Source organism: Lepidochelys olivacea (genome assembly GCF_965140295.1).
Source record: "Lepidochelys olivacea isolate rLepOli2 genome assembly, chromosome: 6".
NCBI lineage: Eukaryota > Metazoa > Chordata > Testudines > Cheloniidae > Lepidochelys > Lepidochelys olivacea.
In genome coordinates, this window is record NC_140416.1 from 57303046 (window position 1) to 57331041 (window position 27996).

Below are 27996 nucleotides of genomic sequence, written 5' to 3' on the forward strand. Positions count from 1 at the left end.
CAAGAAGGTAAGAACATTCTTTTGCAAAGGAGAGGTAAAGAGGCTTGTGGTATGGGACAAGTACATGACCCTAACAAAAGACTGCTAAAGCTAGTGTAGCATTAGACAGGCTCTGCTTAGCTGTTTGCCTCCACTGGCTGTAGCAGTGAAAGAATTGTATATGTGTTGAGGACCTTGTTGCCCAATGGTTTATTTGGATTAAATATATTGTCACTCCTACTCCACAGCAAGTGGCTCTAAAACATAAGCAATTACTCCCACCCTAAGATGTAAGACTTCAAAGCCAATTTCACATTCATGGAGGGGATTAATTATTTTCCCTTCAAGCTGTAGCATTATGAACCTTATCTAGCCAAGAATGTTTTTTTTTTTAAAGGAGGAAAAAAAAGCTTTATTTTTTTTCCAGCACATAATATGACCAAACAGTCCAGTCTTAACCATCCTCTGTTTAGTCCAGTCCTCTCGAATTCCAGCCTGTCCAATTCTGCCAAGGCCACAATACCTGATTGCAGTGTAGAGATTAGGCATAGTATTGCAGATTGGCTTTTTTCTTGGCCTGAACCTCCAGGATTCCTTCCATGTAGTCCTCATGGGTGAGCTCTGTGGCTCCACGCCGAAGTGCGATCATCCCCTACCCCAATGAGAGAGAGTAGTTAAGGGACTGAGGGCATGGGCTTGGCACCAGATCAACCTGTCGTAAATTACTCCATCCCACCCCAAGCTTGCCTCTTTTCACCTTCTTAACATCTACTGTGGAAGTCTGAGGGGGCAGGAAACAGGCTGTTAAGTGATACTCACCGCTTCCACACACACAGCCTTGCACTGTGCTCCATTGAAGTCATCTGTACAGCGAGCCAGCTCCTCGTAATTCACATCAGGGCTGCAACAGAGAAAAAACAAACCCATTACACCTTGCTGTTGAATGGCAGTGTGGGGTTTTAAGTGTCCTTAAATCACCCAGCATCAAGCTCTACACAGGGGAGGGAGCACCTCCAGCCTCAGGCTTAAGGAACAAAGATTTATGGTACACTTTCCATAATGGCCCTCAAGGAGCTGGGCTTCTCCTCTTTCATACCTGACATTCATCTTGCGTGAATGGATCTGCATAATCCTAGCTCTGGCCTCCTCATTGGGCATCGGGAACTCAATCTTACGATCTAGGCGTCCAGACCGGAGCAGAGCAGGGTCCAGGATATCCACACGGTTAGTTGCAGCAATCACCTACAGAGAAGCAAGAATACCAGCCTAGCAGGATCCACCAGCTCTCTTGTGCCATGAGATCACCTTCCTCGGGAAGGGCTTGCAACCCCCCACTGGGGCTTGATAATACCAGGGCTGCCTCTTGAAGGGAGAGAGTTACCTTGACTTGTGTGTTGGGTTGGAATCCATCAAGTTGGTTCAGAAGCTCCAGCATGGTCCTCTGCACTTCCCGGTCACCAGCCTTCTCGCTGTCAAATCTGGAGAAGGAATACAGGAAACTGAGTCAACTCTGCTCATGCCTGTAACTCCCCCAGGTGCCCTCATACCACCTAGAATAACCCAACACCAGCCTCCCTCCCTCTCTTTCATGTTTTGGTCTTCCAAAATGTACATGGGCATCATTTGGGTCTCACTGGGCCCAAACCATTTGCATTCAAGCCAGAAATTAATTAATTTGGTTAATATGGTCTATGCCAGCATGGTAGGTGTTAATAGCATTAGTAGGTGCCCGCTAACAGTGTTGGCAGTATTGATTTGCCCTGAGGTAGAACCACTGTTTACTGGTAATAAAAAGGAGCCTTATCCTTGTGGCTCTCGCTGCCCAGCCCCAATAGCTGTGCAACAGACTGAGCTGGCAGGAAGGATCAAATTATTCATAAAGGAAACAAATAGGCTTTTGAAATGACCCCACCCATTAGATTGGGTTTACTGCACGCAGGTAGAGCCACATCCTAAAACTCCCCACCTACCCCATGATCCTGGGAGTTCACTCCAGTTCTTACAGCATGGCCTGCAGCTCTCACCTCTTGGTGCCAATGGCATCCAGCTCATCAATGAAGATGATAGAAGGAGCTTTCTCCTTGGCCAGTGCAAAGGCATCTCGCACCAGCTTGGCTCCATCTCCAATGAACATCTGTACCAACTGTGGGCCAGCCAGCTTCAGGAATGTTGCCTGGAGGGTAGAGAACAAGTCAGTTACACAGCTCCTTCGCCCACATTGCATCAACTCTCTGCTCCCTTCACAACACAGGTTGGAGCCTATCACGCCTTACCCTAGAGCAGGGGTTCCCAAACTGTGGCACGAGGCATTTCTGGGGAGCATGCGGGAGAAACTACATAACGGTGGATTTTATTTTATTTATTGCATTTTCATAATAGGCTACTCAGCTGAAGCTTTAAAACTCTGTGGGAATTTGTTACCTAAAATACAGTAGTTAATTTACTTCAGATGTACCAATGAGAACACAGATCCACAGAGATGCTGACATCTAGCCTCCTCACCTCCAATCACCGGACAGTGCAGGTTCAGTTGCCCAGCAACTGTCCAGACTAACTGAGCTCATAACTTGGTCAGGGTTTTTTCCTGATGGTATATGTCACACTATATCTGTACTTGAGAGTGAAATATGGACAGATGGCTAAAGACAGGTAATGTTAAGAAGAAAACACAAAGTATCAGTGAGAAGAAGGCTAGGAGTACATTGTCAGCTGGTAGATCTGGAAGGGGGTACGCAATAAGAAAAGTTTGGGAACCTCTGCCCTAGGGGGATTCTGTTACTCAGATGACACCCTAGTGGGGCAGGTCTGTGCACTCAATCCCTCTTACCTTTGTCTGGGCAGCACATGCTCTAGCTAAGAGGGTCTTCCCTGTTCCAGGTGGCCCATACATGAGCACTCCTTTGGGGGGCTGGATACCCAGGTTTTCAAACTTCTCCTTATGATTCATTGGCAGGACAATGGCCTCCACCAGCTGCAAGAACAGAAAAACATTAAGAAAAGAAAACTTTTTCCATCAGAGTCTCTACCTCTGCTGCTAATCCAGCCCTGAAGCTAAATCCCTAACCTCCCATGCCGTGGATCTAGACTGCCTCAATTTCAAACTCAAATGCGGGGGGGGGGGGGGGGGGGGGGGGAAATCTACCTGTAGGGATCATGTTATTCACAGACTGGACTCTAAGTACTTTTATGACCCCTATTACTCATAGTATCTGAGTGCCTCACAATCTTTAATGTATTTATCCTCACAACACGCCTATGAGGTAAGGAAGTGCTATTATCCTGACGATACATATGGGAATCAGAGACACAGAAAGACTAAGTGTCTTGTCCAAGGTCACACAGGAAGTCTGTGGAGGAGCAGAAAATTGAAAGTGGGATTCCCTGACTAACCACTAGACCATCCTTCCTCCGCTTGTCACCTCTTGGATCTGTTTATCCAGCCCACCGATGTCACTGTACTGCTCTGTGGGCCTCTCATCCACCTCCATGGCTTTCACTCGTGAATCATATTCAGTAGGTAGGGTCTCCAGGATCAAGTAAGAATCCTTGTTCACACCCTGCAAACACAAAGGCAATAACTTAGACTGAAGTTTTCGATAAAGGCCCTTTCAGGCAACAACTAAGGAAGATAGTTCACCTACAGATGACTCACCGGGTCAGGATATTATAGAGATAAATAGCTCATGCATCAGGACTCAATAAAAAAAAAAAAAAAAATTAATGATGCAGTTCTGCAACATGACAGGTTCTTAAGGCCTGGATGAGTTAAAAAGACTAGTAAGGCGTCTAGGCTTTAACTTGACATGATAAAGGCAAGGGGTTTATCAAGGTATTCAGGTGCCTAAAAATGCACATACACACCTAGTGGGATTTACAAAAACAACTAAACAGGTTATGTGCCTAAGTCCCATTGACTTAAATGGGAGTTAGGCATTTAACTGCATATTTAGGCACCTAAATGCCTTTGGAAATCTGGCCCAGTGTGCCTTGTCTACACTACTTTTCAAATGCATTAGTTAACACATGCTAATAACTCACCATTAAATCCTTGTCCAAGCAAGGCCTTAGAAAAAATCTGCTTAGATCATTTCTTCATGAGAAAGTAATCCAGCCAAATACCAGATTCCCTGGCTAACACCATGTGATCAATATCTGACAGTTACATTGCAACCACTCACCACTAGGTCTCCAGGCTTTAGCTTCTCTGCATCAACTAACCCGATCACGGGCAGGAAATATGTCTGTGGGGAAGGAATCAATGTAAGCACAGCAACCAAACAGGGCTGGGCAAACTATGGCCTGTGGGCTGGATCCAGGCCCTCGGGACTTTGGATCCGGCCCTCAGGATTGCCACCTCTGTGGTGCCACGCTGCTCTGGGAAGCGGCCACACCATGTCCCTGCAGCCCCTGGGGGTGGAAGAGCAGAGAACTCCACACACTGCTCTTGCCTGTGGATACCTCCCCCAAAGCTCCCATTGGCCAGGAACAGGTTACCGTGGCCAATGGGAGGTTCGGGGGAGGTACCCACAGGCAAGGGAAACTCCCAGAGCCCTCTGCGCCCCCTCGACTTCCCGGAGTGGAGCAACGTGGCTGGGGATGGGGACAGCAGCCTGCCCTGGCCCCAGTGTGCGCCGCTGCCACCCCGGAGCTGCTCTAGGTAAGTGGTGCCGGGCCGGAGGCTGAACCCCTCCTGCATCCTGCACCCCAACTCCCTCCCCTGAGCCCCCTGCCGCATCCCGCACCCCAAGTCCCTGCCCTGAGCCTCCTCATGCACCGCTCCTCTGCCCCAACCCCTTGCCCTGAGCCCCTTCCTGCACACTGCACCCCCTCCCACACCCCAACCCCCTGCCCTGCAAGCAATTTCCCCACCCAGATGTGGCCCTCGGACCAAAAAGTTTGCCCACCCCTGCCCTACTATCACTCCCCACATCTACACAAGTTCAGGCTCTCACCTGGCGTGTGGAGGTTTTAATCACAGCACACTTGCCCTTCCTCTGGGAATCCAGATCAATATTTGCTCCATCCTCTTCCTGGTCATTGGGGTCAACATCAAGTAGCTGAAGACCAGAAGAAAAGATATCATTAGAAACAGAATCAGGCCCATCTAACCATCCCACTCCTGGATGACATCTCAAGGCGTCGGATATTGGGTTCCTAGCTCAAAATCACACAAAGCAGTGGAAACTAAACATCCCACTGTCTACCATCATCCACCAATGGTAGGATTATGCCTGTAGTTAAATCCCCTGGGAGAATTTAGAGCTTCCTGAGTAGCAGAGCTCCCTGTCATAGCAACAAGGCAACAGCACAGGGGAAGGCACTGCAAAATCCTGGGGAACAGGAGTGGTGGCTGGTGGTGCTTAGCACCCTCCCCATTCCAGTATAACAAACCAATGCTAGTATCACATAAATTGGTTGAAACAATATTAAAGAATTATGAAACACTGAGAAAGACAGATAGCACAAACTAGCACAACTACTGGAAAAGAAAATTATGCCTCACTAATCTATTAGAATTCTTTAAGCATGTCAAAAAATTACAGATAAAGGAATACCAGATGATATAATTTATTTGGACTCTCAAAAGGCTTTGACAAAGTCACTCACAACAGTCTACTAAGGAAACTAAGTAGTTGGAGTGCAGGTCAAAATACTGTTGTGAATGAGAAAATGGCTAAAGGGACAGAATTGTAGTCTGGAGGAGTCCAAAAATCAGAAGACAAAAACATGAATTTAATCTGTCTTCGGGCATCTGACTCAGTTTTTTAACTGCAAGGGGCTGAAGTAATGGAGAAAACAGAAGAGCAGGAATAAATGATCAGATTCTTCACAGCAAAAAGGTTAACAAGGAATCCACAAAGGTACCATACAAGGACCAGTTTTATTTAATATTGATCTGGAAAAGTAGGTGAGCAGAAAGGTGGCAAAATCCAAAGATAAAATTATAGAAGACTGCAAGGAACTTCAGAGAAACTTAAGGCTAGGTCAATGACATTCCCCTTAGTGTTCACAAAAAATTCACAAAAATTGTACTACCAACTATACACAGTTAAGTGATAACCTCCCTAAAGTGGATGCAGTTATACCAGTATAAAAATACTTATATTATTATAGCTTATTTCCATAAGAGAAGGGGAATAAGGTATATCAGGATATGTCTAACTAGAAACATAGCAGCATAGTACAGTTGCTACTCCTCAGGGCGTTATACGCCAAAAATTTAAAAATTCAGCAAAATTTGTCAAATAAATGTGGAAGCTCCAGCATGACACTGAGGAGCATAGGCCATTGGCTTCACAGAGGTGGGAGATCACTGTGCAGCTCTCACCCCCAGCAGTGAGGCTGCACATAACCCTGACACAGTGCAAGGACCAGGCCTGCCACAGAAACACCCCAGGGCCCTGCCACTCCGTGGCAGTGCACCAGGTGTGGGCAGGCAGGCTCAGCAAGGCAGGATCCAAGTGTGGAGGGGCTGAGTGTGGGGGGATCCAGGTGTGGGTTGAGAGGGTTCTGTGCAGGGCAAACTCGGTGCGGGATCTGGTGGGGGGGGGGGGGGATCTGGATAAATAGGGGCTTGCTGTGGGGTTCTGGTTGCAATGGTAATGGGACTCTGCAGGGAGGTCCAGGTGAAGGTGGTTGGGGCTAAACTAGGGGGTGGGGGGGGGCTCAATGGGGAGTAGGGTTTGTTGGGGTGGTCCAGAGTGCGGGGGGCAAGGGGGGGGGGATGAGGCTTGGTGGGAGGGTCTGGGTATGAAGGTCTGGATGCATGGGGGTTGGACAGATGGGGGGGGGCAGCTCCAGGTACAGGGATCCCTCCCGCTGCAGCTGAGTGCAGGAAGCAGGGGAGTGGGGGGAAGAAGAAGAGGTTAAGGTGTTTCCAGAGCTTCCTGCAGCTAGGGGAGAAATCTGGGGGTGGGTCTGACCTGGCCCCAGATGCCATTCAGGAGAAAGGGAAGTCACGTCCTCCCCAGCCCAACCGGGACTAGCAGCTGAGTCCAGCACAAGGTAGGAGCCACCAGCTGGGTCTTCCCCAGACCCCACCCCCCCCGTCCCGTGCCCTGGGCACCCAAAACATACTGCTGGGGAGGAGCGCATGACTGCTCTTTTGGCTTCCCTTGGCTTCCCTGTCAGAAAGTCATTTTTCTGCGGGGAAGCAAACAAATCTGTGGGGATATAAATTCTGTGCATGCGCAGTGGCGCAGAATTCGCCCAGGAGTAAGCTGCGTCGCTGTAGTGCTTCAGCGTAGACAACTGCTGCAACAATAGAAGGAATTTGTCTGTTGCTGCAGTAAATCTACCTCCGAGAGGCAATAGGTAGGGTTGACTGAAGAATTCTTCCATTGACCTAGTGCGGTTTACACCATGGCTTAGGTTGGCTTAACGACATCTCTCGGGCTGAATTTTTCACACCCTTGAGGGATGTAGCTTGGTTAACCTAACTTCCTAGTGTAAGCCAGCCCTCAGTATAATCACTTTTATACTGAGGGAATTGCACCTGGTACCACAAACTATTTCAGTTGAAAAATTACACCCCTAATCAAAATAGTTAAATCAATACAAAAAAGCGTGTGTAGACCAGGCCTTACACATCAGTATCTGCTAACTGTTTCCATTTTACAGATTGAGAAACAAAAGGAGGAAGTCACTGGTCCCAACTCACATGGATTCACTACATACAGTCCTCTGCTCCAGCCACTGACCCCCTGCCTCCAATTAGCGAAGGCACCTTTTAAAGTTAAAAGCTGTGCTCCCAATAGGGTATCACGCCTAACATTATTCCAAAAGGGCACAACACTCACCTCGATGACATTGGAAACGAGGTAAGGCAGGGTTTTGTTCACTTTGATCTTCTCACTGTTCTCTTTGATCTTATCTTTCATGGCCTGCAGCTCATGGGTAACTCTCAGCACCTCGCTCTTCATTATCTGAAATCAGCACAAGTTAGGAATGTGCTAACATTAGCAGAACAAAGCAACAAATACATACATGCATCACACAATCAGAAGATCAGAATGAATCCCACGAGGCAGTTTGGAAGAAGGAGGGGAAAATGTTAGCCTAATCTGTTTTGCCCTAAGTAGTGTGACTTTAGGGATTGAGGTATACATCAGTGCCCCAAAAATCATTTCCTCCTGATGCCATCTGAAGAATTCTAAAACTATTCAGGAATTTGAATTCCTTCTCACGGGAGGAGGAGACTTTGTTTTGGAAGAATCGTTTTCAGATCTTAACTCTCATCAGTTGGCACATTCAAGCACCACACTTGTTCCTGCATTTAGGGATTAGAGAATTTGCAAATCACTTTTAAAACAGCTTCCGGATGCTGGAAAAGGTTAATGTTGAGAAGCCTGGATCATCAGTCCTGCCTCTTGCACAAAACTCTTTGAAGGCAACTCAGATCTCAGTGAGTGCATAAAAATTGGAAAAAATGCTTAAAATAAAGATTAATACAACTTTGGTTTGGATTGTAGCTAACAAAATAATCAAATTCTGCCTTGCTATCTATAGTGTGGTCTTATCTGCTCACTTTCTGCCCCCAGAGGAAGAGGCTCCTATCCCTGGAAAACACCATGATATCGACTAATCTCTCCAAGGGAGATTCTACTTAGATCTGAATTAACTGATTTCTATCCAATGGCAAACTCATGCTTCCCTCAAATTCACCGTCTTTCACCTCTCAGGGAAAGGAAGTTTCCTTTGACATTTCTACCATTCAGAGCACAACAGTGCTCGACATCAATGATAATTTTTAGGGCGATCAAGCAATTAAAAAGTTATTCGTAATTAATCATACTGTTAATAATAGAATACATTTACGTATTTGTGGATGTTTTCTACGTTTTTCAAATATACTGATTTCAATTACAGACTACAAAGCGTACAGTGCTCACTTTATATTTATTTTTGATTACAAGTTTTTGTACTGTAAAAAAACAAATAGTATTTTTCAATTCACCTAATACAAATACTGTAATGCAATCTCTTTATCATGAAAATTGAACTTATAAATGTAGAATTATGTACAAAAAAAACTGAATCCAAAAATTAAACAATGTAAAATTTTACAGCCTGCAAGTCCACTCAGTCCTACTTCTTGTTCAGCCAATCGCTCAAACAAGTTTGTTTACATTTTCAGGAGGTAATGCTGCCCGCCTCTTGTTTACAATGTTACCTGAAAGTGAGAACAGGTGTTCTGATGGCACTGTTGTAGCCAGTGTCGCAAGATATTTACGTGCCAGATGTGCTAAAGGTTCATATGTCCCTTCACACTTCAACCACCATTTGAGTGGACATGCGTCCATACTGATGGCAGGTTCTGCTCAAAAACCATCCAAAGCAGTGCGGACCAAGACATGTTCATTTTCATTATCTCAGTCAGATGCCACCAGCAGAAGGTTGATTTTCTTTTTTGGCAGTTAAGGTTCTGTAGTTTCCACATCAGAGTGTTGCTCTTTTAAGACTTCTGAAAGCATGCTCCACACCTCGTCCCTCTCAGATTTTGGAAGGCACTTCAGAATTTTAAACCTTGGGTTGAGTGCTGTAGCTATCTTTAGAAATCTCACATTGGTACCTTCTTTGCGTTTTGTCAAATCTGCAGTGAAAGTGTCCTTAAAACGAACATGTGCTGGGTCATCACCCGAGACTGCTATAACATGAAATATATGGCAGATTGCGGGTAAAACAGAGCAGGGACATACGATTCTCCCCCAAGGAGTTCAGTCACAAATTTAATTAACACATTTTTTTAATAAGCGTCATCAGCATGTCCTCTGGAATGGTGGCCAAAGCATGAAGGGGCATATGAACGTTTAGCATATCTGGCACGTAAATACCTAATAATGCTGCTACAAAGTGCCATGCAAATGCCTGTTCTCACTGTCCGCTGACATTATAAAGAAGAAGAGGGCAGCATTATCTCCTGTAAATACAAACAAACTTGTTTGTCTGAGTGATTGGTTGAACAAGAAGTAGGACTGAGTGGACTTGTAGGCTCTGAAGTTTTACATTGTTTTGTTTTTGAGTACAATTATGTAACAAAAAAAATCTACATTTGTAAATTGCACTTTCACAACGAAGAGATTGCACTACAGTACTTGTATGAGGTGAATTGAAAAATACTATTTCTTTTCTCATTTTTACTGTGCAAATATTTGTAATAAAAAGTACACAATTTGATTTCAATTACAACACAAAATACAATATATGTGAAATGTAGAAAAACATCCAAAATATTTAAAAATACCAACTGAAATTTAAACAGTGTGATTAAAATTATGATTAATTGTGATTAATTTTTTGAATTGTGATTTTTTTTTGAGTTAACCGCATGAGTTAACTGCCATTAATTGACAGCCCTAATCATTTTCTAACACTGTAGGATTATGCTACAGTGAATCTACAGAAATTTGCTTATGACATGATACAAGCATAGGTACTGGAACTAGAGGCGCTGCCGCGCCCACTGGCTTGTAGTGGTTTCCATCATACACAGGGTTTAGTTTGGTTCAGTGGCTCTCAGCACCCCCACTATACGAACTGTTTCAGCACCCATGGAAACAAGCACCTGGAGACATGATTTAGAGAAATATTAAAAGAAACAGTAGGGTGGATAAATTTTTTTTTATTTTGTTATTTAAGTTATAGTAAGTTTTCTTTTTTTAAATAAACCTGTTTAAAATGAAATCTGAATTTAAACACAAAATGTGTTAGACTTAAATTTATTATAATCTCTTTAAATATTTAAATAAAAATTAAATATGCTGACTCCACGAGCCTCTACCAAAAACTTTGCATTGAAAGGCTGGTTCTCTAGATATAGAAAGAATCAGAGGAAAAACATCTAACTTTTGAGATCAAAATTTATAAATATGGCACAGTAGGTCATATACTGTATTAAGATCCTGTGGGGGACCCAGGAACTGTATTACTGAGAACAAGAGAGTCGCAAAGTCATCACAGGCATTGGAATCTGGTCTCTCACTGCAGGAGACACAGTCATGTATCCTTATCAGGATCATCACTTTGCCCACCTGAATGGTCTCAGACTCCTATTTTATAGCTTCTTCCTACCTGATTTCTGATTGCCTCAGTTCTCAAATTAGAAATATCTGACTCCATCCACCATGGAAACTTACTCTCCAGCTCATTGAAAGACACTGACTGATCTACCCAGTAAATAATAGCGCTTGCTTCTGGATGATTCTGGACACGTCAAGTAACTGTTTCCTTCAATATCTACTAGACAGATACAAACAGAAATCCATTAATTTCTCAACTGCCTCCATCTTTGTGGTTAAATAAAAAAAAATATCAGTGTAAAAGGCATGTGAGTTATATGAGCAGAAGTCTTGGTCTGTTGCTAGTTCTTTTGTTTTTCAGAGGTAGGGGAGTTATGTAACAAGGAAGGAGCAGCAGCATGTGCAACCAGAGAGGAGCAACCTGGTGTCAGAGCAAGAGGCTGTGGTAAGAAAAGACAACATTCTTCAGAGTAAAGGAGTACTTGTAGCACCTCAGAAACTAACAAATTATCGGATGCATTCGATGAAGTGAGCTGTAGCTCACGAAAGCTCATGCTCAAATAAATTGGTTAGTCTCTAAGGTGCCACAAGTCCTCCTTTTCTTTTTGCAAATACAGACTAACACGGCTGCTACTCTGAAACCTGTCAGTCTTCAGAGTGTGGCCTCTAGTGTTGATTTCAACACCTGAGAACTGGAGGAAAAAACTGCCATGGCTGCAGGTCATAAAAAAGACCCTATTTGGGAATGTTTTCAAGAAATTACTGTACCTCTGGGTAAAAAAGGAATATGTGCCAAGTGTAAACAGTGCAACAAAGAAATACAAGGCTGCTTGTCAGAGTGAAACATGAAAAATGCTCCTCAAAAGGCAGTGACTTTGAAGATGATGTGGACATGTCTGAACTATCTGTATCAACCTGTTAGTAATCTTATTTTTGCATAATTCTTACGGCTTGCCTACTGTGTCTTACTATGCTAATAAATGATAACAGACTATGATAATAAGTGTGTGTTTTGGGGGTATTGCTTATGATTGTCAAAATGTTTGTGTTTAAAATATAATTGGTATGTTAGTTTGTTGTGGGAATATTTATCAATTACATTTTACTGTTATTGCTGGACTTCTGAAATGATTTTTTTTATTGCTCAATATAATAAAATATCCTAGCTGGAGATTTCCCATTTAGAAGTCATGTTTTATTAGGCATTTATGAGTTTTAACATTTAAAAATGTAGGTCCCCCCCAAAGCTGTTGGGTATGTTGCTAGGACACAAGGGTTTAAATAGATTTAAATTATCCTTATGATTTTATAATAAAAATATCATTTTAACAGTGGTACAAACAGATGCAGGAGGAGGAATCTTTCATTTACAATCTCTTTTTTTTAAAGCAGTACACTGAGTAATACTCAATGATTAAAAGTGACTTTTTTTTTTTTTAAAAAACCACACACACCATTTTGTTTCAGGAGCCAGCTTAGATGTATGGTGTTATGAACATCCAACATCTGCAATGTCTAATATTTCATAGCAAGAGATGTTAAGAGTAACAAGAAGGGTTTCTTCAGGTATGTTAGCAATAAGAAGAAAGTCAAGGAAAGTGTGGGCCCCTTACTGAATGAGGGAGGCAACCTAGTGACAGAGGATGTGGAAAAAGCCAATGTACTCAATGCTTTTTTTGCCTCTGTCTTCATGAATAAGGTCAGCTCCCAGACTACGGCACTGTGCAGCACAGCATGGAAAGGAAGCGACCAGCCCTCTGTGGAGAAAGAAGTGGTTCGGGACTATTTAGAAAAGCTGGACGAGCACAAGTCCATGGGGCCAGATGCGCTGCATCCGAGAGTGCTAAAGGAGTTGGCAGATGAGATTGCAGAGTCATTGGCCACGATCTTTGAAAACTCATGGCGATCGGGGGAGGTCCCGGACGACTGGAAAAAGGCTAATGTAGTGCCCATCTTTAAAAAAGGGAAGGAGGAGGATCTGGGGAACACCACGCCAGTCAGCCTCACCTCAGTCCCTGGAAAAAAATCATGGAGCAGGTCCTCAAGGAATCAATTCTGAAGCACTTAGAGGAGAGGAAAGTGATCAGGAACAGTCAGCATGGATTCACCAACAGCAAGTCATGCCTGACTAATCTAATTGCCTTCTATGACGAGATAACTGGCTCTGTGGATGAGGGAAAACCAGTGGATGTGTTGTTCTTTGACTTTAGCAAAGCTTTTGATACAGTCTCCCACAGTATTCTTGCCAGCAAGTTAAAGAAGTATGTGCTGGATGAATGGACTGTAAGGTGGACAGAAAGCTGGCTAGATCGTCGGGCTCAACGGGTAGTGATCAATGGCTCCTTGTCTAGTTGGCAGCCGATATCAAGCGGAGTGCCCCAAGGGTCGGTCCTGGGGCCGGTTTTGTTCAGTATCTTCATTAAAGATCTGGAGGATGGCGTGGACTGCACCCTCAGCAAGTTTGCAGATGACACTAAACTGGGAGGAGTGGTAGATACGCTGGAGGGTAGGGACAGGATACAGAGGGACCTAGGCAAATTAGAGGATTGGGCCAAAAGAAATCTGATGTGGTTCAACAAGGACAAGTGCAGAGTCATGCTCTTAGGACGGAAGAATCCCATGCACTGCTACAGACTAGGGACCGAATGGCTAGGCAGCAGTTCTGCAGAAGAGGACCTAGGGGTTACAGTGGACGAGAAGCTGGATAAGAGTCAACAGTGTGCCCTTGTTGCCAAGAAGGCTAACGGCATTTTGAGCTGTATAAGTAGGGGCACTGCCAGCAGATTGAGGGACGTGATCATTCCTCTCTATTTGACATTGGTGAGGCCTCATCTGGAGTACTGTGTCCAGTTTGGGGCTCCACACTACAAGGATGTGGAAAACTGGCAAGTATCCAGCAGAGGGCAACAAAAATGATTAGGGGACTGGAACACATCACTTATGAGGAGAGGCTGAGGGAACTGCAGAAGAGAAGAATGAGGGGGGATTGGATAGCTGCTTTCAACTACCGGAAAGGGGGTTCCAAAGAGGATGGCTCTAGACTGTTCTCAGTGGTAGCAGATGACTTGGATATTAGGAAAAACTTTTTCCACTAGGAGGGTGGTGAAGCACTGGGATGGGTTACCTAGGGAGGTGGTGGTATCGCCTTCCTTTGAGGTTTTTAAGGTCAGGCTTGACAAAGCCCTAGTTGGGATGATTTAGTTGGGGATTGGTCCTGCTTTGAGCAGGGGGTTGGACTAGATGACCTCCTCCCAACCCTGATATTCTATGATATGCGACCAAACATATGTCAGACAGTAAATTACCAACATAATCATCCAGTAAAACCATGGATAAGTTTGTAATCAGAACCAGCAAATTCCAGCAGAGCGCCATAGATTGCTCAGTTGATTTATGCAACAAGTTCTCCCTTTCATCTTGTTTAGAACAAACATTTCACCGACATGGTTCAATCATTACAGCCAAGCTACACTCCACTTGGCACAGCAGACATTGCTAGATAGTAGCTGGATACAGTGTATGAGAAGGAAACTGAACAGTGTACAAGATGATATTGATGGAAAATTTGTTAATCTGAGTCTTGATAGGTGGAACAATGGGCACAATAATCCAGTAATATGTGCTTGTGACACAGAAGATAGGGCTTACTATTTTACAGAAACAACTGATACATCAGGAAATCCCCCTACCCACAATACAACAGAATACATAAAAGAAATAGCAGTAAAAGCTATAACAAACTGTGAACAAAAATTCAAGTGTCAAGTGCATAGCTTTGTCACACGCAATGCGGCAAACGTATCAAAAATGAGAAAAAACATAGAAGAAAATAATGCAGAGAACCTGAAACTTATAACATATGGGTGAGGTGTTCATTTGATTAATCTTTTAACCGAAGACTTAAAAGTACAACTCCAGGAGTAAAGGAAAATAATGCTGAAATTGCAAAATACTTCTGTAACAATCATTTTGCCTCAGCATCACTGAAGACAACAGGAGGGTACAAACCAATTCTCCCCGAAGATGTATAATGGTATTCAGTGGTTGATTGTTTCAGCCTATTTATTAAGAACTGGCCTATTCTGATGACAATTTGTGAAGATAATCATGACAGAGATGGAACTACCACAGCCAAAGTAGTCAACATTGGACTAAGGAGAAATGTAGAAGATATGCTGAATACACTAAACCTATTTCCATAGTCATGGAAAAAGTCAGAAAGATTGCTGCTGTATTGATGATGCTGTTGAAAAATTGAAAAAACTTCAAGAGACTGAAGACAGAAATACCCTGCAACAAAGTTAAACTACAGGCAATACCGAAGTGGACTGATCAAGCACTTACTCCACCTCATTTTCTCACTAATATTCTCAAACCAAAGTACCAGGTTAGAGGCCTAACTGCGGAAGAAGATGCTGCTATGACACATGCATCTAATAATCACCCATTAATCAGGCCAACATAATAAATTGCAGGGTTGGAGGTGAACCATTCAAGCAGTGCATGTTTGCTAATATTTTAAAGAAGTGGTGGAAGTCTAGAATTGGTGGAAGTCTAGCTAAGCACATGAAACAAGTGTTTTTGAACTGCTAAACCAGCTTTTGACAGCAGTAGCCTCTTCTGAAGGCACAGAAAGAATATTTTCTCCATTTGGACTAATTAGTTTAAAATAGAGTAATTGACTAAGAACTGAAAAAGCAGGAAAAGTTGTCTTGCTCTTCCAGCATCTGAATAAAAACAAGGAGGGAGGGGATGAGATCTACTAGTAACTTGGGAGACTGTCATCTCATATTCAAGAGACATAAGAGAGTAGGAACTTAAGCTCCAATCACATTCTCTTAGACATATTTGAAATTTTTTCCAGGCGGACCTGAAATAATCAGTTTAATTCACTGACTACATTTAATCCCTCTTGTTCCTAGTTGTAAATATGAAACACATTTTGATCAGAGACATTTGTGCATCCAAAATATTTAAGGTTGCTTTCTTTCATAAAAATAAATGTTATATGATGTTTTTGCATGTTTACTTAAATTCCAGTTACCATCTGGATGCAACATGACAAAACATAAGCATAATATCTAGTAAATAAGCATCATTCACCATTTTCTAATATACTGGAAGTGTACAATTGATAAGAATCTGAAAATAATAAATGTATATAGTCACAGTGTACCTTTCTAGTTAGCAAAAAGATGCAGTAAGTCTAGTGTAAAGGCTCTGCTCAGTTGTAAATCAACATTTTAATGGTTATACCAACGAAGGAAACTGCAACTTTATTTAGAAAATAACTGAAGTACAAATGGAAAAGTTTATTAAAATTGATTATTTTAATTGAGGCTTTCCACTTGGAGATTTAAACTGCCTTGATTTAAATCAATCCACCCTGGAAAATGGTATGCTGAGCATTTTGTGTAAGAGAAGTAAGGGCTCGATGGAGAGGTTTCTGCCACCTTAACATTGGTGGCAATATTCTGATACACAGAGGACTGTTTAAGCTCCTCTTTACTCTGTTCCACAATATAAGCACAAGGGACACCAAAATTAAAAGTGGCAAAGTTCAAATGGATAAGAGGAAATGCAATCAAAATCAGAATTAATCTGCAGAACTTGAAATATCAGGAGGCACATTGGAGGCATATGGGGGCATGTTGTTTTATAGGTTTTGAAAGAGAATTTGACATTTATTTCAACATTCCTAGCACTTCACAGTCACAACAGTTGTGCTAAAGATACAAGGACTCTTCGTCCACGTGTTTTAGTGCACATATTGATCAGCACTTCGGGTCTGGAACAAGCATCTCCCCCCTGTGGTACAGTAGGGCACATCTAGGAGCACTAAGCAGGCTTTTATGACTTCTTCTGAAGCACAGGAAACAAAGGATAGGAATAAATGATCAGTTTTTACAATGGAGAAAGATAAATAGTGGGGTTCCCGCAGGATCTATACTGGGACCTGTGCTTTTCAACATATTCATAAATGACCAAGAAAAGGAGGTGAACAGTGTAGCCAGACAGCCAGCCCCCGCCCCTCTCAGACCAGCATTGCTGGAAACACAGGAGGAAGCAGGAACAGGGCACTTAACATATATTCCAGCACAGCCTTTGAAGCTGTGAAAGCACAGGTGTGCTGCTACAATGTGCCTCTGGGAACAGATACAACGATTAAGCTCACAGCAGGCAGAGGCCCTGTGACAGACATGGCTGTTAGCCCCTACTAAATAGCGTGATGCACACACACCAACATCCTAGTTGGGAAAATATTTACCCTGATAAAAGAAATGTCCAGTAGTCGACACTTATTGTTTCTCTCCTTTGCAAGTGTAAACTACTCTTGCGAAAGCTGGCGTCACCCCGACAGACCAGCCTCAATTTGGCATAAGAAAGGAGAAAGAGAATAAAGGAGTACAGAGGTATAAGTAGGGGACCTACAGCACCATGATTTTTGAGTGCTTTTCACTATCTATCTGCTGGTCAGATAAGTGACAGCCTCCCAAGGCTTCTGCAGCTAAGAGGGTCCCTACGCCTTGTCCCTTATTCGTCTTTCCGCGGAATTGAGTGACCGATCCTGGCTTGGCACCGCTGGAATCGAGAGATGCAAGGAGGGTAAGAAGCACCCACACCTGATCTCCTATCTTTAGTGTACACATATTTTGAAATAGAGCTCTATACTTTGTTTTCTTTCTTTGGGATTGTGGCTTCAGTTTTGTAACTTGTTTGTGTGTGTAACATCTCTACATTTAAATAAGTAGGCACTAGCAATTTTGTAACCACATGATTAGAATCTAGCTTAATAAATTTTTGGTAACCATTTATGCATAAGCCTGACTTGTTTTCTCTGGTTTACTGTAAAGCAGCCAACACAATTAAAGAACCTCAGCCGTTTTGGCTCTAAAGCCTGGCCATTAGGTGAGAGTACTAAGAGCCTAGCGTTGAGTTGTGCCGCCTCCACGGGGCAAACTCTTGGGGCACCTGTCAGTCAATCCTGGCTGCCCGCTGCGAAGGAGCTCTGAGCTCTAGCAGTTAAAGTCACGGGTGTGGAGAGGCTCTTAGTGCTGCCATTGGGGCACCTGTCAGTCAGTATTGACTGCCCGCTGCGAAGGAGCTCTGAGCTCTAGAAGTTAAAGTCACGGGTGGTTAGGACCTTGGGGCATCCGTCAGCCTAGCCCGGGCTGCCCGCCGCGAAGGGACAGTGCGTCCTAGCGGTTAAAGTCACGGATGGTATAAACGGGCATAGCTGGCACCTCACCAAACATCCTTGGCCGTCGGCTAACAGAAATTGGCGTCACGAAGAGGATTGTGATATAGGCTGCACTACAGTAACACAATGAAACCAGTCATGATAAACACCACAGAATTCCCTGAGCTAGAGAAAAGTTTGACCCAAGAGGGATGGGGAAATCCTCTGTGGAGCAAAGAACTGCTGGAGAAATATTGGGGAAAACCAGCAGAGATCTGGCAGCATTTCTGTAACTGGAGAACTGCCTGCAAGATGAAGAAAGGGAAAGGAAAAGGTGCTTGTATATGGCTGCTTACTAACGTTTGGCAAGCTGCCTGTAAGGATTATCATGGTCTGGCAATAGAATTTAATAGGCTACAACAGGAAAGGGACACACTGCGCAAGGAATGCCAGAATTTAGATACCAGAGTAAGAACACTGAATAGGGATATGGAACATCTTCAGAAAAGATTACTTCCCTTAATTGAGAAAGAAGGGATAGAACGAAGGGAAAAGCTGGAGACTAAAACACGCAGTATCAACCGGGCTAAAGTTGAGACTGCTCTCTGGCTAGACCCTGAGGAATGGGATGGAGACATTTGGGATTCAGCAAATGAGTCCCCCTCCTCTGAGGAGGAAGGTCCCTCTGTAAAATTAAGACCAGCTATCACACATCACAAATCAGAAGAACATGAGGAAAATTTGAGTGGGGCAGAGCTGGATGAAGAAGGGGATGACAATTATCCATCCACCTCTTCAAAAACAAAGAAGGGAGGTAAAAAGGGAAAAGGGAGTAAAGCTCCAACACACTTTACCAAAATTACCACCTGCCAATATACTCCCATGGAGTTAAAAACAATCCAGGGAGATTTTGCTAAAAAGCCTGAGGAAGGTATAATAGAGTGGCTGGTCCGCCTCTGGGACACTGGGGGTGGATATATACGCCTGACAGCCCAAGAAACTGAGCGCCTTAACTTAGGTGCAGGAATATTCCTGGAACACTCAGAGGGGAACACCCCTAAAACACTTTGGTCTCTGGCTTGTCGATGGGCAAGAGGAATTTACCCAGCAGACCGAGATGAACCCACAGTAATGCACTGGACCAACATAGATGAGGTAAAAACAGCTCTATTAACTGTGGCTGTCATTAGCATGCTTGGTCAAAACCCTCAAGAGTTAGCCTATGAAAGCCCATGGGAGGGTCAGGTAGATGTAGATGATCTCAGACCCCTGCTTAAGGGAGTTCCGAGTAACCACAGGGCTATGGCACTGTCCCTTAGATCAGAAGCTGCAGCACATAACAGTACCTTTCGGGCACTGCTAAACCTTCTGGTGTCATACTTTAGAGAATTTGGAGACATCAGAGCACTGACAGGCAAAGCTAAGATGCGTTCCCTTCAGGGAAACAAGGGGGCACCATCTAAAGGACATAAAAACAAGCGAGAGCCAACCCAGGAGGAAAAGGAGCTTAGAGCCAAGTTGTGGAGACAATGTCTGGCTTTAGGTTATCCCAGAGATGTGATAAATGGACTGCCCACAGAGCGGCTAAAATTATTCACCACCTTTAAAAGAGCTGACTGGGAGACAACTAATGCTACTCCCAGTGCACCTCTGCAGCTCTCTCCTCTTTCCCCACCTGCAGACACCCGGTATACTCCATTGCTGCAGCAACTGCAAGAGTTACCAGAGCAGGGAAACTAGCTTGCGGGGGCCAATCTCCTCTCCTAATAAACCAGCTTAAATCCAAAGAGGAGAAAACAACAGCAAAAGACCCCCGGATACATGTAACTGTAAATGACAAACACATTATTCCTTTCTTAATGGACACAGGGGCTCAAAGGTCCATGATTAAGCGAGAAAGTTTTCAGGGCTCGTCACCTACTGGCGGAAAACAGGTACTTGTTACAGGGGTAAATGGCAGTACCATAACTTACCCATTAGTTAAGATAAAACTGGATATCCCATTGCAACCCCACCATCAGCCCCGAAAATATGAGGTGATTTTGGGCAATGCCAACATACTGGGCATGGACGTTTTAAGAGGAAAGAAGGGAAGGATTAATGGGGAAAGATGGGCTTTTGGAATCAGTTCTGTTCCTCATGCCACCCACCTGGAAGAGGAAAGCCCTCCCCACTATTCTGTAAACTTACTTAGCAGCGCGCCTGCTCTCCCGCCCTCAACAGTAACAAACACAAAGCAGTATAATGTCCCAGCTGAGGCCATAAGCCCTGTTACTGACCTGATCAAAGATTTGGAACAGCGAGGAATTTTAATTCGTACCCACTCTCGCTTTAATTCTCCTGTGTGGCCCATTAAGAAACCAAATGGCAAATGGAGACTCACTATAGACTATAGGAAGCTAAACAGTAACACTGGACCATTAACTGCAGCAGTCCCTAGCATAACAGATATTGTAAACACCATACAAACCTGGGATAAACGCTGGCTAGCAGTATTAGATGTAAAGGACATGTTCTTCATGGTCCCTTTGCAACCAGCTGACCAGGAAAGATTTGCTTTTACTTGGAAAGGTGTACAATACACTTTTACCCGAATGCCACAAGGGTTTAAACACTCACCCACTATTTGCCATGGGGCACTGGCAAAGGTCCTAGATGACCTTATACTGCCACACAATGTACAAACTGTGCAATACATTGATGACATCTTAATAGGTGGGAAAACCTCAGAAGAGGTACAGGAGGCTATGAATCAAATCAAAGGAGCACTAGAAGCCCTTAATTTAGAGTTACCAGCTGAGAAATGCCAAGGTCCCTCCCAAGAGATAAAATTCTTAGGTACTGTATGGATGGGAGGTAGGAGGTCTGTGCCTAATGACACTGTGCAAGAGCTAAATCAGGCACCCTCCCCTGAAAGTAAAGATCAATTGAGACAGATTTTGGGAACCCTGGGGTTTTGGAGAAAACATGTACCTGGCTTTGCCATTATAGCCAGACCATTGTACAATTTGTTAAAGAAAAGTGCTGCCTGGGAATGGGCTCCTGCCCATGAGGAAGCCCTCAGACAACTGATAGGGGAGATACACACCTATCAGGCTCTGGGTCCCATACATCCTGAAGCCCCATTCCATTTGTACCTAACTGTGGGAGCCACTGGAATGTCTTATGCTCTCTGGCAAGAAAGTGACACTGCTCCCAGACGACCAATTCAGTTTGGTTCCAAGTCATGGCAAGGGTCACAGGCTAACTACACGCCTTATGAGAAGGTGCTTCTGGCAGCTTACACAGCCTTGAGAGAAACTGAGGAATTAACTCAGGATAAGGACATCACAATTCACACTCCTCTTCCAATCATTAAACCTATATTGGAAGGGAAAGAGTTACCACCTGGTGTAGCACAAAAGATGACTATCCAAAGATGGGCACTTTACATACACCACAGGGTAGGGAGTGCAGACACTGCACAAAACCCCACTATGATTCAGGAATCCCTATGGAAAGTAGGAATGCCTGATGAATACCGCCTACCACCACAGCAGTCTCCCATTAAGGATGCTGCCCCATTTGATCCTTCTAAGCCTGAGGGAGTATGGTTCACTGATGGCAGTGCCAGGCTGGTAAAAGGAAAATGGAAGGGAAAAGCTGCAGCAGTGCCTGCAGACACCTCTGCAGCACCCCTAACTGCTGAAATTGATGGGTCAGCACAACTTGCAGAATTAGCTGCAATTAAACTGGCCTGTGAAGCAGGAGCCACCGCAGTATATACGGACTCCTATGCGGTATGGGCAGGTGCCACTCAGTGGATCACTAACTGGAAAAATAACCACTGGGAAATAGGAGGTAAACCAGTCTGGGGACTGGAATACTGGAAGTGGTTATATCAGCATGCCCTGCAACAACCCCTGTCTATAGGACATGTCTCAGCTCATCAGAGGAATAATACCCCAGCTGCACAGTTAAACAATTTAGCCGATGCAGCTGCCCAGCTCTTTACCACACAAGTAGAATGGGAACGCTTATATTCATGGTTACATGATAATTTAGGACACACAGGAAGTGATGAGTTAGTGCGGCAAGCACATATCAGGGGGTGGCCTATCACCCACAGACAGGCTAGAGACCTGGTACAAGCCTACACTATTTGTGCTGAGACTAGAAAACATATAGTAGAAGGACAAAGGTTTGCCAGGCTAAGAGATGGAAAAACACTATGGGCAACCTGGCAGGTCGACTATGTCGGACCACTGCCCACTACAAGGCAGAGGTGGAAATACATCTTGACTGGAGTAGAAATTGTTTCAGGGATTGGTTTTGCATATCCAACCCGATTGGCAACAGGGTTGTCCACAGTTATGGGACTAAACCGCTTAACAGCAATTGTCCCAATGCCTCAAGAAATCCAATCAGATAATGGTTCGCATTTTAAGAATAAACTTGTAAGGGAATGGACCCTTAACCATGGAGTCCAATGGACCTTCCACCTTCCATATCAACCTCAATCTAATGGCATGGTCGAGCGCTGGAATGGGTTTCTAAAGAATCACTTGAAGCCTACTGATGGCACATGGGGAGACAGACTGGACGAAGTGGTGCAGAGATTAAACAACAGACAGACTCCTACAGGAAGTCCAATCAGCAGGGGATTCTTCCCTACAGGGAAAGCTATCTCCCCTGCCAGAACACCACTGCACAGTTCCAAGTATGCTCCCGGAGATACTGTTGTGATTAAACACCCAGCCCTGGGAACCTTTACCTGCGTTTTGCACGCCTATAAAGAGAAAGGTGTATGGAGTGCCTTAAATGCTGATAAAAGGCTAATAACCGTAACAGAGGCTTGGATCGCATCCAAGACCAGCTGACCATGTGATTTATTGCAGGAATGGTCCCATGGTTCCGAGCAACCTGCCAGCTAACCTGTCAGCAAAATGGACCATGCAGCAGACCTGTTTGATCACTAGAGACTACTATGGACTGTTGATATATTTGCCATTACTTATAATAGCAGGTGTAATTTTTGCTTTTGGTTTTAAAATAAGTTTTTTAGCTAGAACACGACCCACCAGAGATATGTTCCTGCAAGCCCTCATGATCCTTTTGTTGGCTCCAGTCACCTTGGCAATACCAGAACATCCTCTTCGGGGAGCAATCCAAACCATCGCCTCAGCTGCTGGTGCTACAAATTGCTGGATGTGCACCTTGCTGGATTCAACCAATGGACTGGGACTTGAATTTGTACCACTACATGCAGTGGCTGAGAATGGACAAACCTCATGGATGCAATGGTTAGCTCAACACTTGGGATTCTCCCTCTCCCCGTTTTACATTCGGTTGTGAATACTGTTTTAACCATTTTAATTATTGTAATTGTTTTTTGTGTAACTTTATGTATTATGAAGCGTTTGATTCAAACTGCTCTTTCCTCCACGCAAATCAGATACCTAGAGCTAAAAAGGGATCCTACCCAATTCCGCGAACCCTCATCCTCTAATTTGGTTGTTGGGTATTTCTAGATTTCCCCAAGGAGGGCAAGAGGTGCTGGCATCACCGCCACCTTGCAATCTGGGATGTAGTGTGGTGCATCAGGGGGTGGAATGTAGCCAGACAGCCAGCCCCCGCCCCTCTCAGACCAGCATTGCTGGAAACACAGGAGGAAGCAGGAACAGGGCACTTAACATATATTCCAGCACAGCCTTTGAAGCTGTGAAAGCACAGGTGTGCTGCTACAATGTGCCTCTGGGAACAGATACAACGATTAAGCTCACAGCAGGCAGAGGCCCTGTGACAGACATGGCTGTTAGCCCCTACTAAATAGCGTGATGCACACACACCAACATCCTAGTTGGGAAAATATTTACCCTGATAAAAGAAATGTCCAGTAGTCGACACTTATTGTTTCTCTCCTTTGCAAGTGTAAACTACTCTTGCGAAAGCTGGCGTCACCCCGACAGACCAGCCTCAATTTGGCATAAGAAAGGAGAAAGAGAATAAAGGAGTACAGAGGTATAAGTAGGGGACCTACAGCACCATGATTTTTGAGTGCTTTTCACTATCTATCTGCTGGTCAGATAAGTGACAGCCTCCCAAGGCTTCTGCAGCTAAGAGGGTCCCTACGCCTTGTCCCTTATTCGTCTTTCCGCGGAATTGAGTGACCGATCCTGGCTTGGCACCGCTGGAATCGAGAGATGCAAGGAGGGTAAGAAGCACCCACACCTGATCTCCTATCTTTAGTGTACACATATTTTGAAATAGAGCTCTATACTTTGTTTTCTTTCTTTGGGATTGTGGCTTCAGTTTTGTAACTTGTTTGTGTGTGTAACATCTCTACATTTAAATAAGTAGGCACTAGCAATTTTGTAACCACATGATTAGAATCTAGCTTAATAAATTTTTGGTAACCATTTATGCATAAGCCTGACTTGTTTTCTCTGGTTTACTGTAAAGCAGCCAACACAATTAAAGAACCTCAGCCGTTTTGGCTCTAAAGCCTGGCCATTAGGTGAGAGTACTAAGAGCCTAGCGTTGAGTTGTGCCGCCTCCACGGGGCAAACTCTTGGGGCACCTGTCAGTCAATCCTGGCTGCCCGCTGCGAAGGAGCTCTGAGCTCTAGCAGTTAAAGTCACGGGTGTGGAGAGGCTCTTAGTGCTGCCATTGGGGCACCTGTCAGTCAGTATTGACTGCCCGCTGCGAAGGAGCTCTGAGCTCTAGAAGTTAAAGTCACGGGTGGTTAGGACCTTGGGGCATCCGTCAGCCTAGCCCGGGCTGCCCGCCGCGAAGGGACAGTGCGTCCTAGCGGTTAAAGTCACGGATGGTATAAACGGGCATAGCTGGCACCTCACCAAACATCCTTGGCCGTCGGCTAACAAACAGTGAGATGGTAAAATTGGCAGACAATATAAAATTACTCAAGATAGTTAAGTCCAAAGCCAACTGTGAAGAGTTACAAAGGGATCTCACTAAACTGGATGACAAAATGATTAAATTCCATGTTGATAAGAAATAAATAATCCGAACTATACATACAAAATGATGGGGTCTAAATTAGTTGATACCACCCAAGAAAGAGATCTCTGAGTCATTATGGATAGTTTCCTGAACACATCTACACAATTTACAGGGACAGTCTAAAAAGCTAACAGAGTGACAGGAATCATTAGAAATGGGATAGATAATTAAACAGTAAATATTATAATTCCACTATAAAAATCCATGGTATTCCCACACCTTGAATACTGAGTGCAGATCTGGTCATCCCATAAAATACATTTAGAACATGTTGTAGAGAGGGTAACAAAAATGATTAGGGGGATGGACAGCTTCCATATGAGAAGAGATTAAAATGACGGGACTGTTCACCTTAGAGAAGAGACTACTAAGGGGAGGGAGGCAATATGATAAAGGTTTATAAATTCATCAATGCTATGGAGAAAATGAATAGGGAAATGTTATTTACCCCTTCATATAGCACAAGAACTAAGGGTCACCCGGTGAAATTAATAGGCAGCAGGTTTAAAACAAACAAAAGGAAATACTTCTTCACAAAATACAGAGTCAGCCTGTGGAACTCATTGAAAAAAAGAATTAGACAAATTCATAATTGCTATTAGCCAAAATGGTCACAGATGCAACCCCATGCTCTCGGTTGTCCCTAAACCTCCCACTGCCAAAAGCTTGGACTGAATCTCAGGGCTGGACCACTTGAAATTACCCTGTCCTGTTCACTTCCTTAGAAGTCCCTTATACTGGCCACTGTCAGAGTAAGATACTGGTCTAGATAGACCATGGGTTTGACCCAGTATGGCCATTTTTATGTTCTAATTCAAGCTGCTACTGCAAATGAAATACTGAACTGGAACAGCAGTCCCCAACCTGACAATGGGGCTGAGGCCAGCAGCTTGGAGTGGAGCTGAGGCCAGCAGCTTGGTCCCCAAGCCGGAAGGCATGATGCCAGCAGCTGAGAGGCGCTTCCTCCCTGTCCCCTGCGGGGGCTGGCCCAGGCTCCCCCAAACATTCCCACCCCACAGTTTAAGGGCCTTTGAACTAGAAGAACTACAGCCTTTTCAAACCCCTTGAACTATGACAAACTCCTCAACAATGTCTCCACTTTTTATCTCCCTCAGCACTCAAAGTCTTTTTACTTTGCTGTTCTCAACTAACTATATCCTATGTGGTACACTCATCTCTGCACCTAGAATCTGCTCAGAGTCCTTTTTGAAAATGTACTTCTTCCAAAATGGTCTACAAGCCCAGGCCTTCCTCCCAAGTGTCAGCAAAATACTAGAAGATAATATTTTAAAATTCTAAACAACATTAATAGCATTAGCAACCCACCTGCTAATTCCCCCTGCCACAGTTCCTCACTTGCTTACTATCCATTTATATCTTATAATTTCCAGGGACTTTGTGAAGTACCAAGTGGGGAGAGCAACAATTTGCTTCTAATGAATACAATTCCCACGTCATCATTTCATTATAAAACAACATAAATTCAGTCCTGGCTCTGGGTCTCCCAATACATCTGCCTTTATCTTTGTCTTTACACTGCAGACTCCTTTTGAATCTTGTGTACAGCAGAAGGCAGCACAGCACATCAACAGCACTTAACAGAAATAAAGAAGCAGTGCAGGCAGCAGTAGGGCCTGGGAAGTGGTATATAGGGCAACCGGGACATACTCCATGGCCTCCTGTGGGAGCAGTGGGTGTACCTATGGGGGAAGGCAGAGGTGCAGGGATGCTCTGGAAGGCAGTGGGAGAGGCTCGGGGAACAGGCAAGGGGCACCAGCCTCTTCCTGGTGCGTGTAGGGGGAGGCGGCTGAAATGGACCAGACAGTAAATTATGGGGGCTGTGCCCCCTTGCCAATAGGCCCGGCCCAGCCCCCCTCTCCGTGGTTCCGCCCCCTGGCCTGGTCGGGGGCCAAAAGTTGGAGCCGGGCATGCTAATGCAGGGCACTGGCTGCTCAGGAGCCCTTAAGAGCTACCTGGGCGGGGGACCCGGCTCCAGGCTGGCAGAGCCCTGCGGGAGCAGTGACCGCAGAGGGCTGGGCCCAGGAGCCCCGGGATCTTCCACCGGCCCTAGGCGGCGCGCCCCAATCTGCGGGGACATGGGCAGGGGGCTACTCCGGGGCCCCGGCTGGACTTCTCTGCTGCTGCGGCTGGAACTGGGTGCCTGGCCAGCAGCCCCCGCTCTCGCCGCTCTGCCTTCAGAGCCGGGCAGGGGAGAGCGGCAGCGCCCACAGCCCCCTCGCCGCCCGCTGCCACCTCACCTTGATCTCGCTGTCGAGCAGGCGGGTTCGCTGCACAATCTCCTCCGTGGACATTTTCAGCACCTCCTCGCCCACGCCGTCCTGCGGGGACAGAGTCACCGTCACCGGCCGCCAGGCCCCTCACGTCCCGGCCCGCCAGCCGAACTCACGGGGAAAGGACACGGCGCTACCCCGACTCGACCGGGGCAGGGACCGGGGTCCCAGCGCTGGTACCCCCGAGCTCGGAGTCCCGCCCGCTCCCCAACCTCCCGCCCAGGGCCCGGCTCCTCACCTCAGCCTCATCCCACACCGACGCCATCTTGGCCTGGACGAGTGGCCGGGGAGGTAAATAAGGCAGCAGTCGGGGACAACAGATTCCGCCCTCCCCACGGCACGATCCCCGCCCCGCCTCTACGCTCAGACGCTTCACTCTCCCTTGCCCGCCCTCACTCGAATCTGTCGTGCAGGAAAAAAAACCCGCAGCCTCCGATTAGTCACGTGACAGCACCCAAATCTGCTGAGTGACATCCTCACCGCCATCCTCGTGCGGGGCAGGGGCGGGGCCCGCGGCCTGGCGCCC

At 45.1% G+C, this 27996-nt stretch overlaps 1 protein-coding gene across 1 annotated transcript; it reads right to left on the minus strand.

Annotated features, from left to right (window-relative positions):
* Positions 1–170: 170 nt before the first annotated feature.
* PSMC3 (proteasome 26S subunit, ATPase 3) lies at positions 171–27871 on the minus strand. Its single transcript, XM_084631171.1, has 12 exons — positions 27709–27871; positions 27438–27518; positions 7779–7904; positions 4932–5036; positions 4158–4220; positions 3399–3536; positions 2807–2950; positions 2004–2152; positions 1361–1457; positions 1076–1221; positions 799–880; positions 171–631 (listed from the first exon to the last, which is right to left on the minus strand). Exons 1-12 carry the CDS (start codon positions 27733–27735, stop codon positions 521–523), a joined length of 1269 nt encoding a protein of 422 aa, XP_084487297.1. The 5' UTR covers positions 27736–27871; the 3' UTR covers positions 171–520.
* Between the last annotated feature and the right edge of the window lie 125 nt (positions 27872–27996).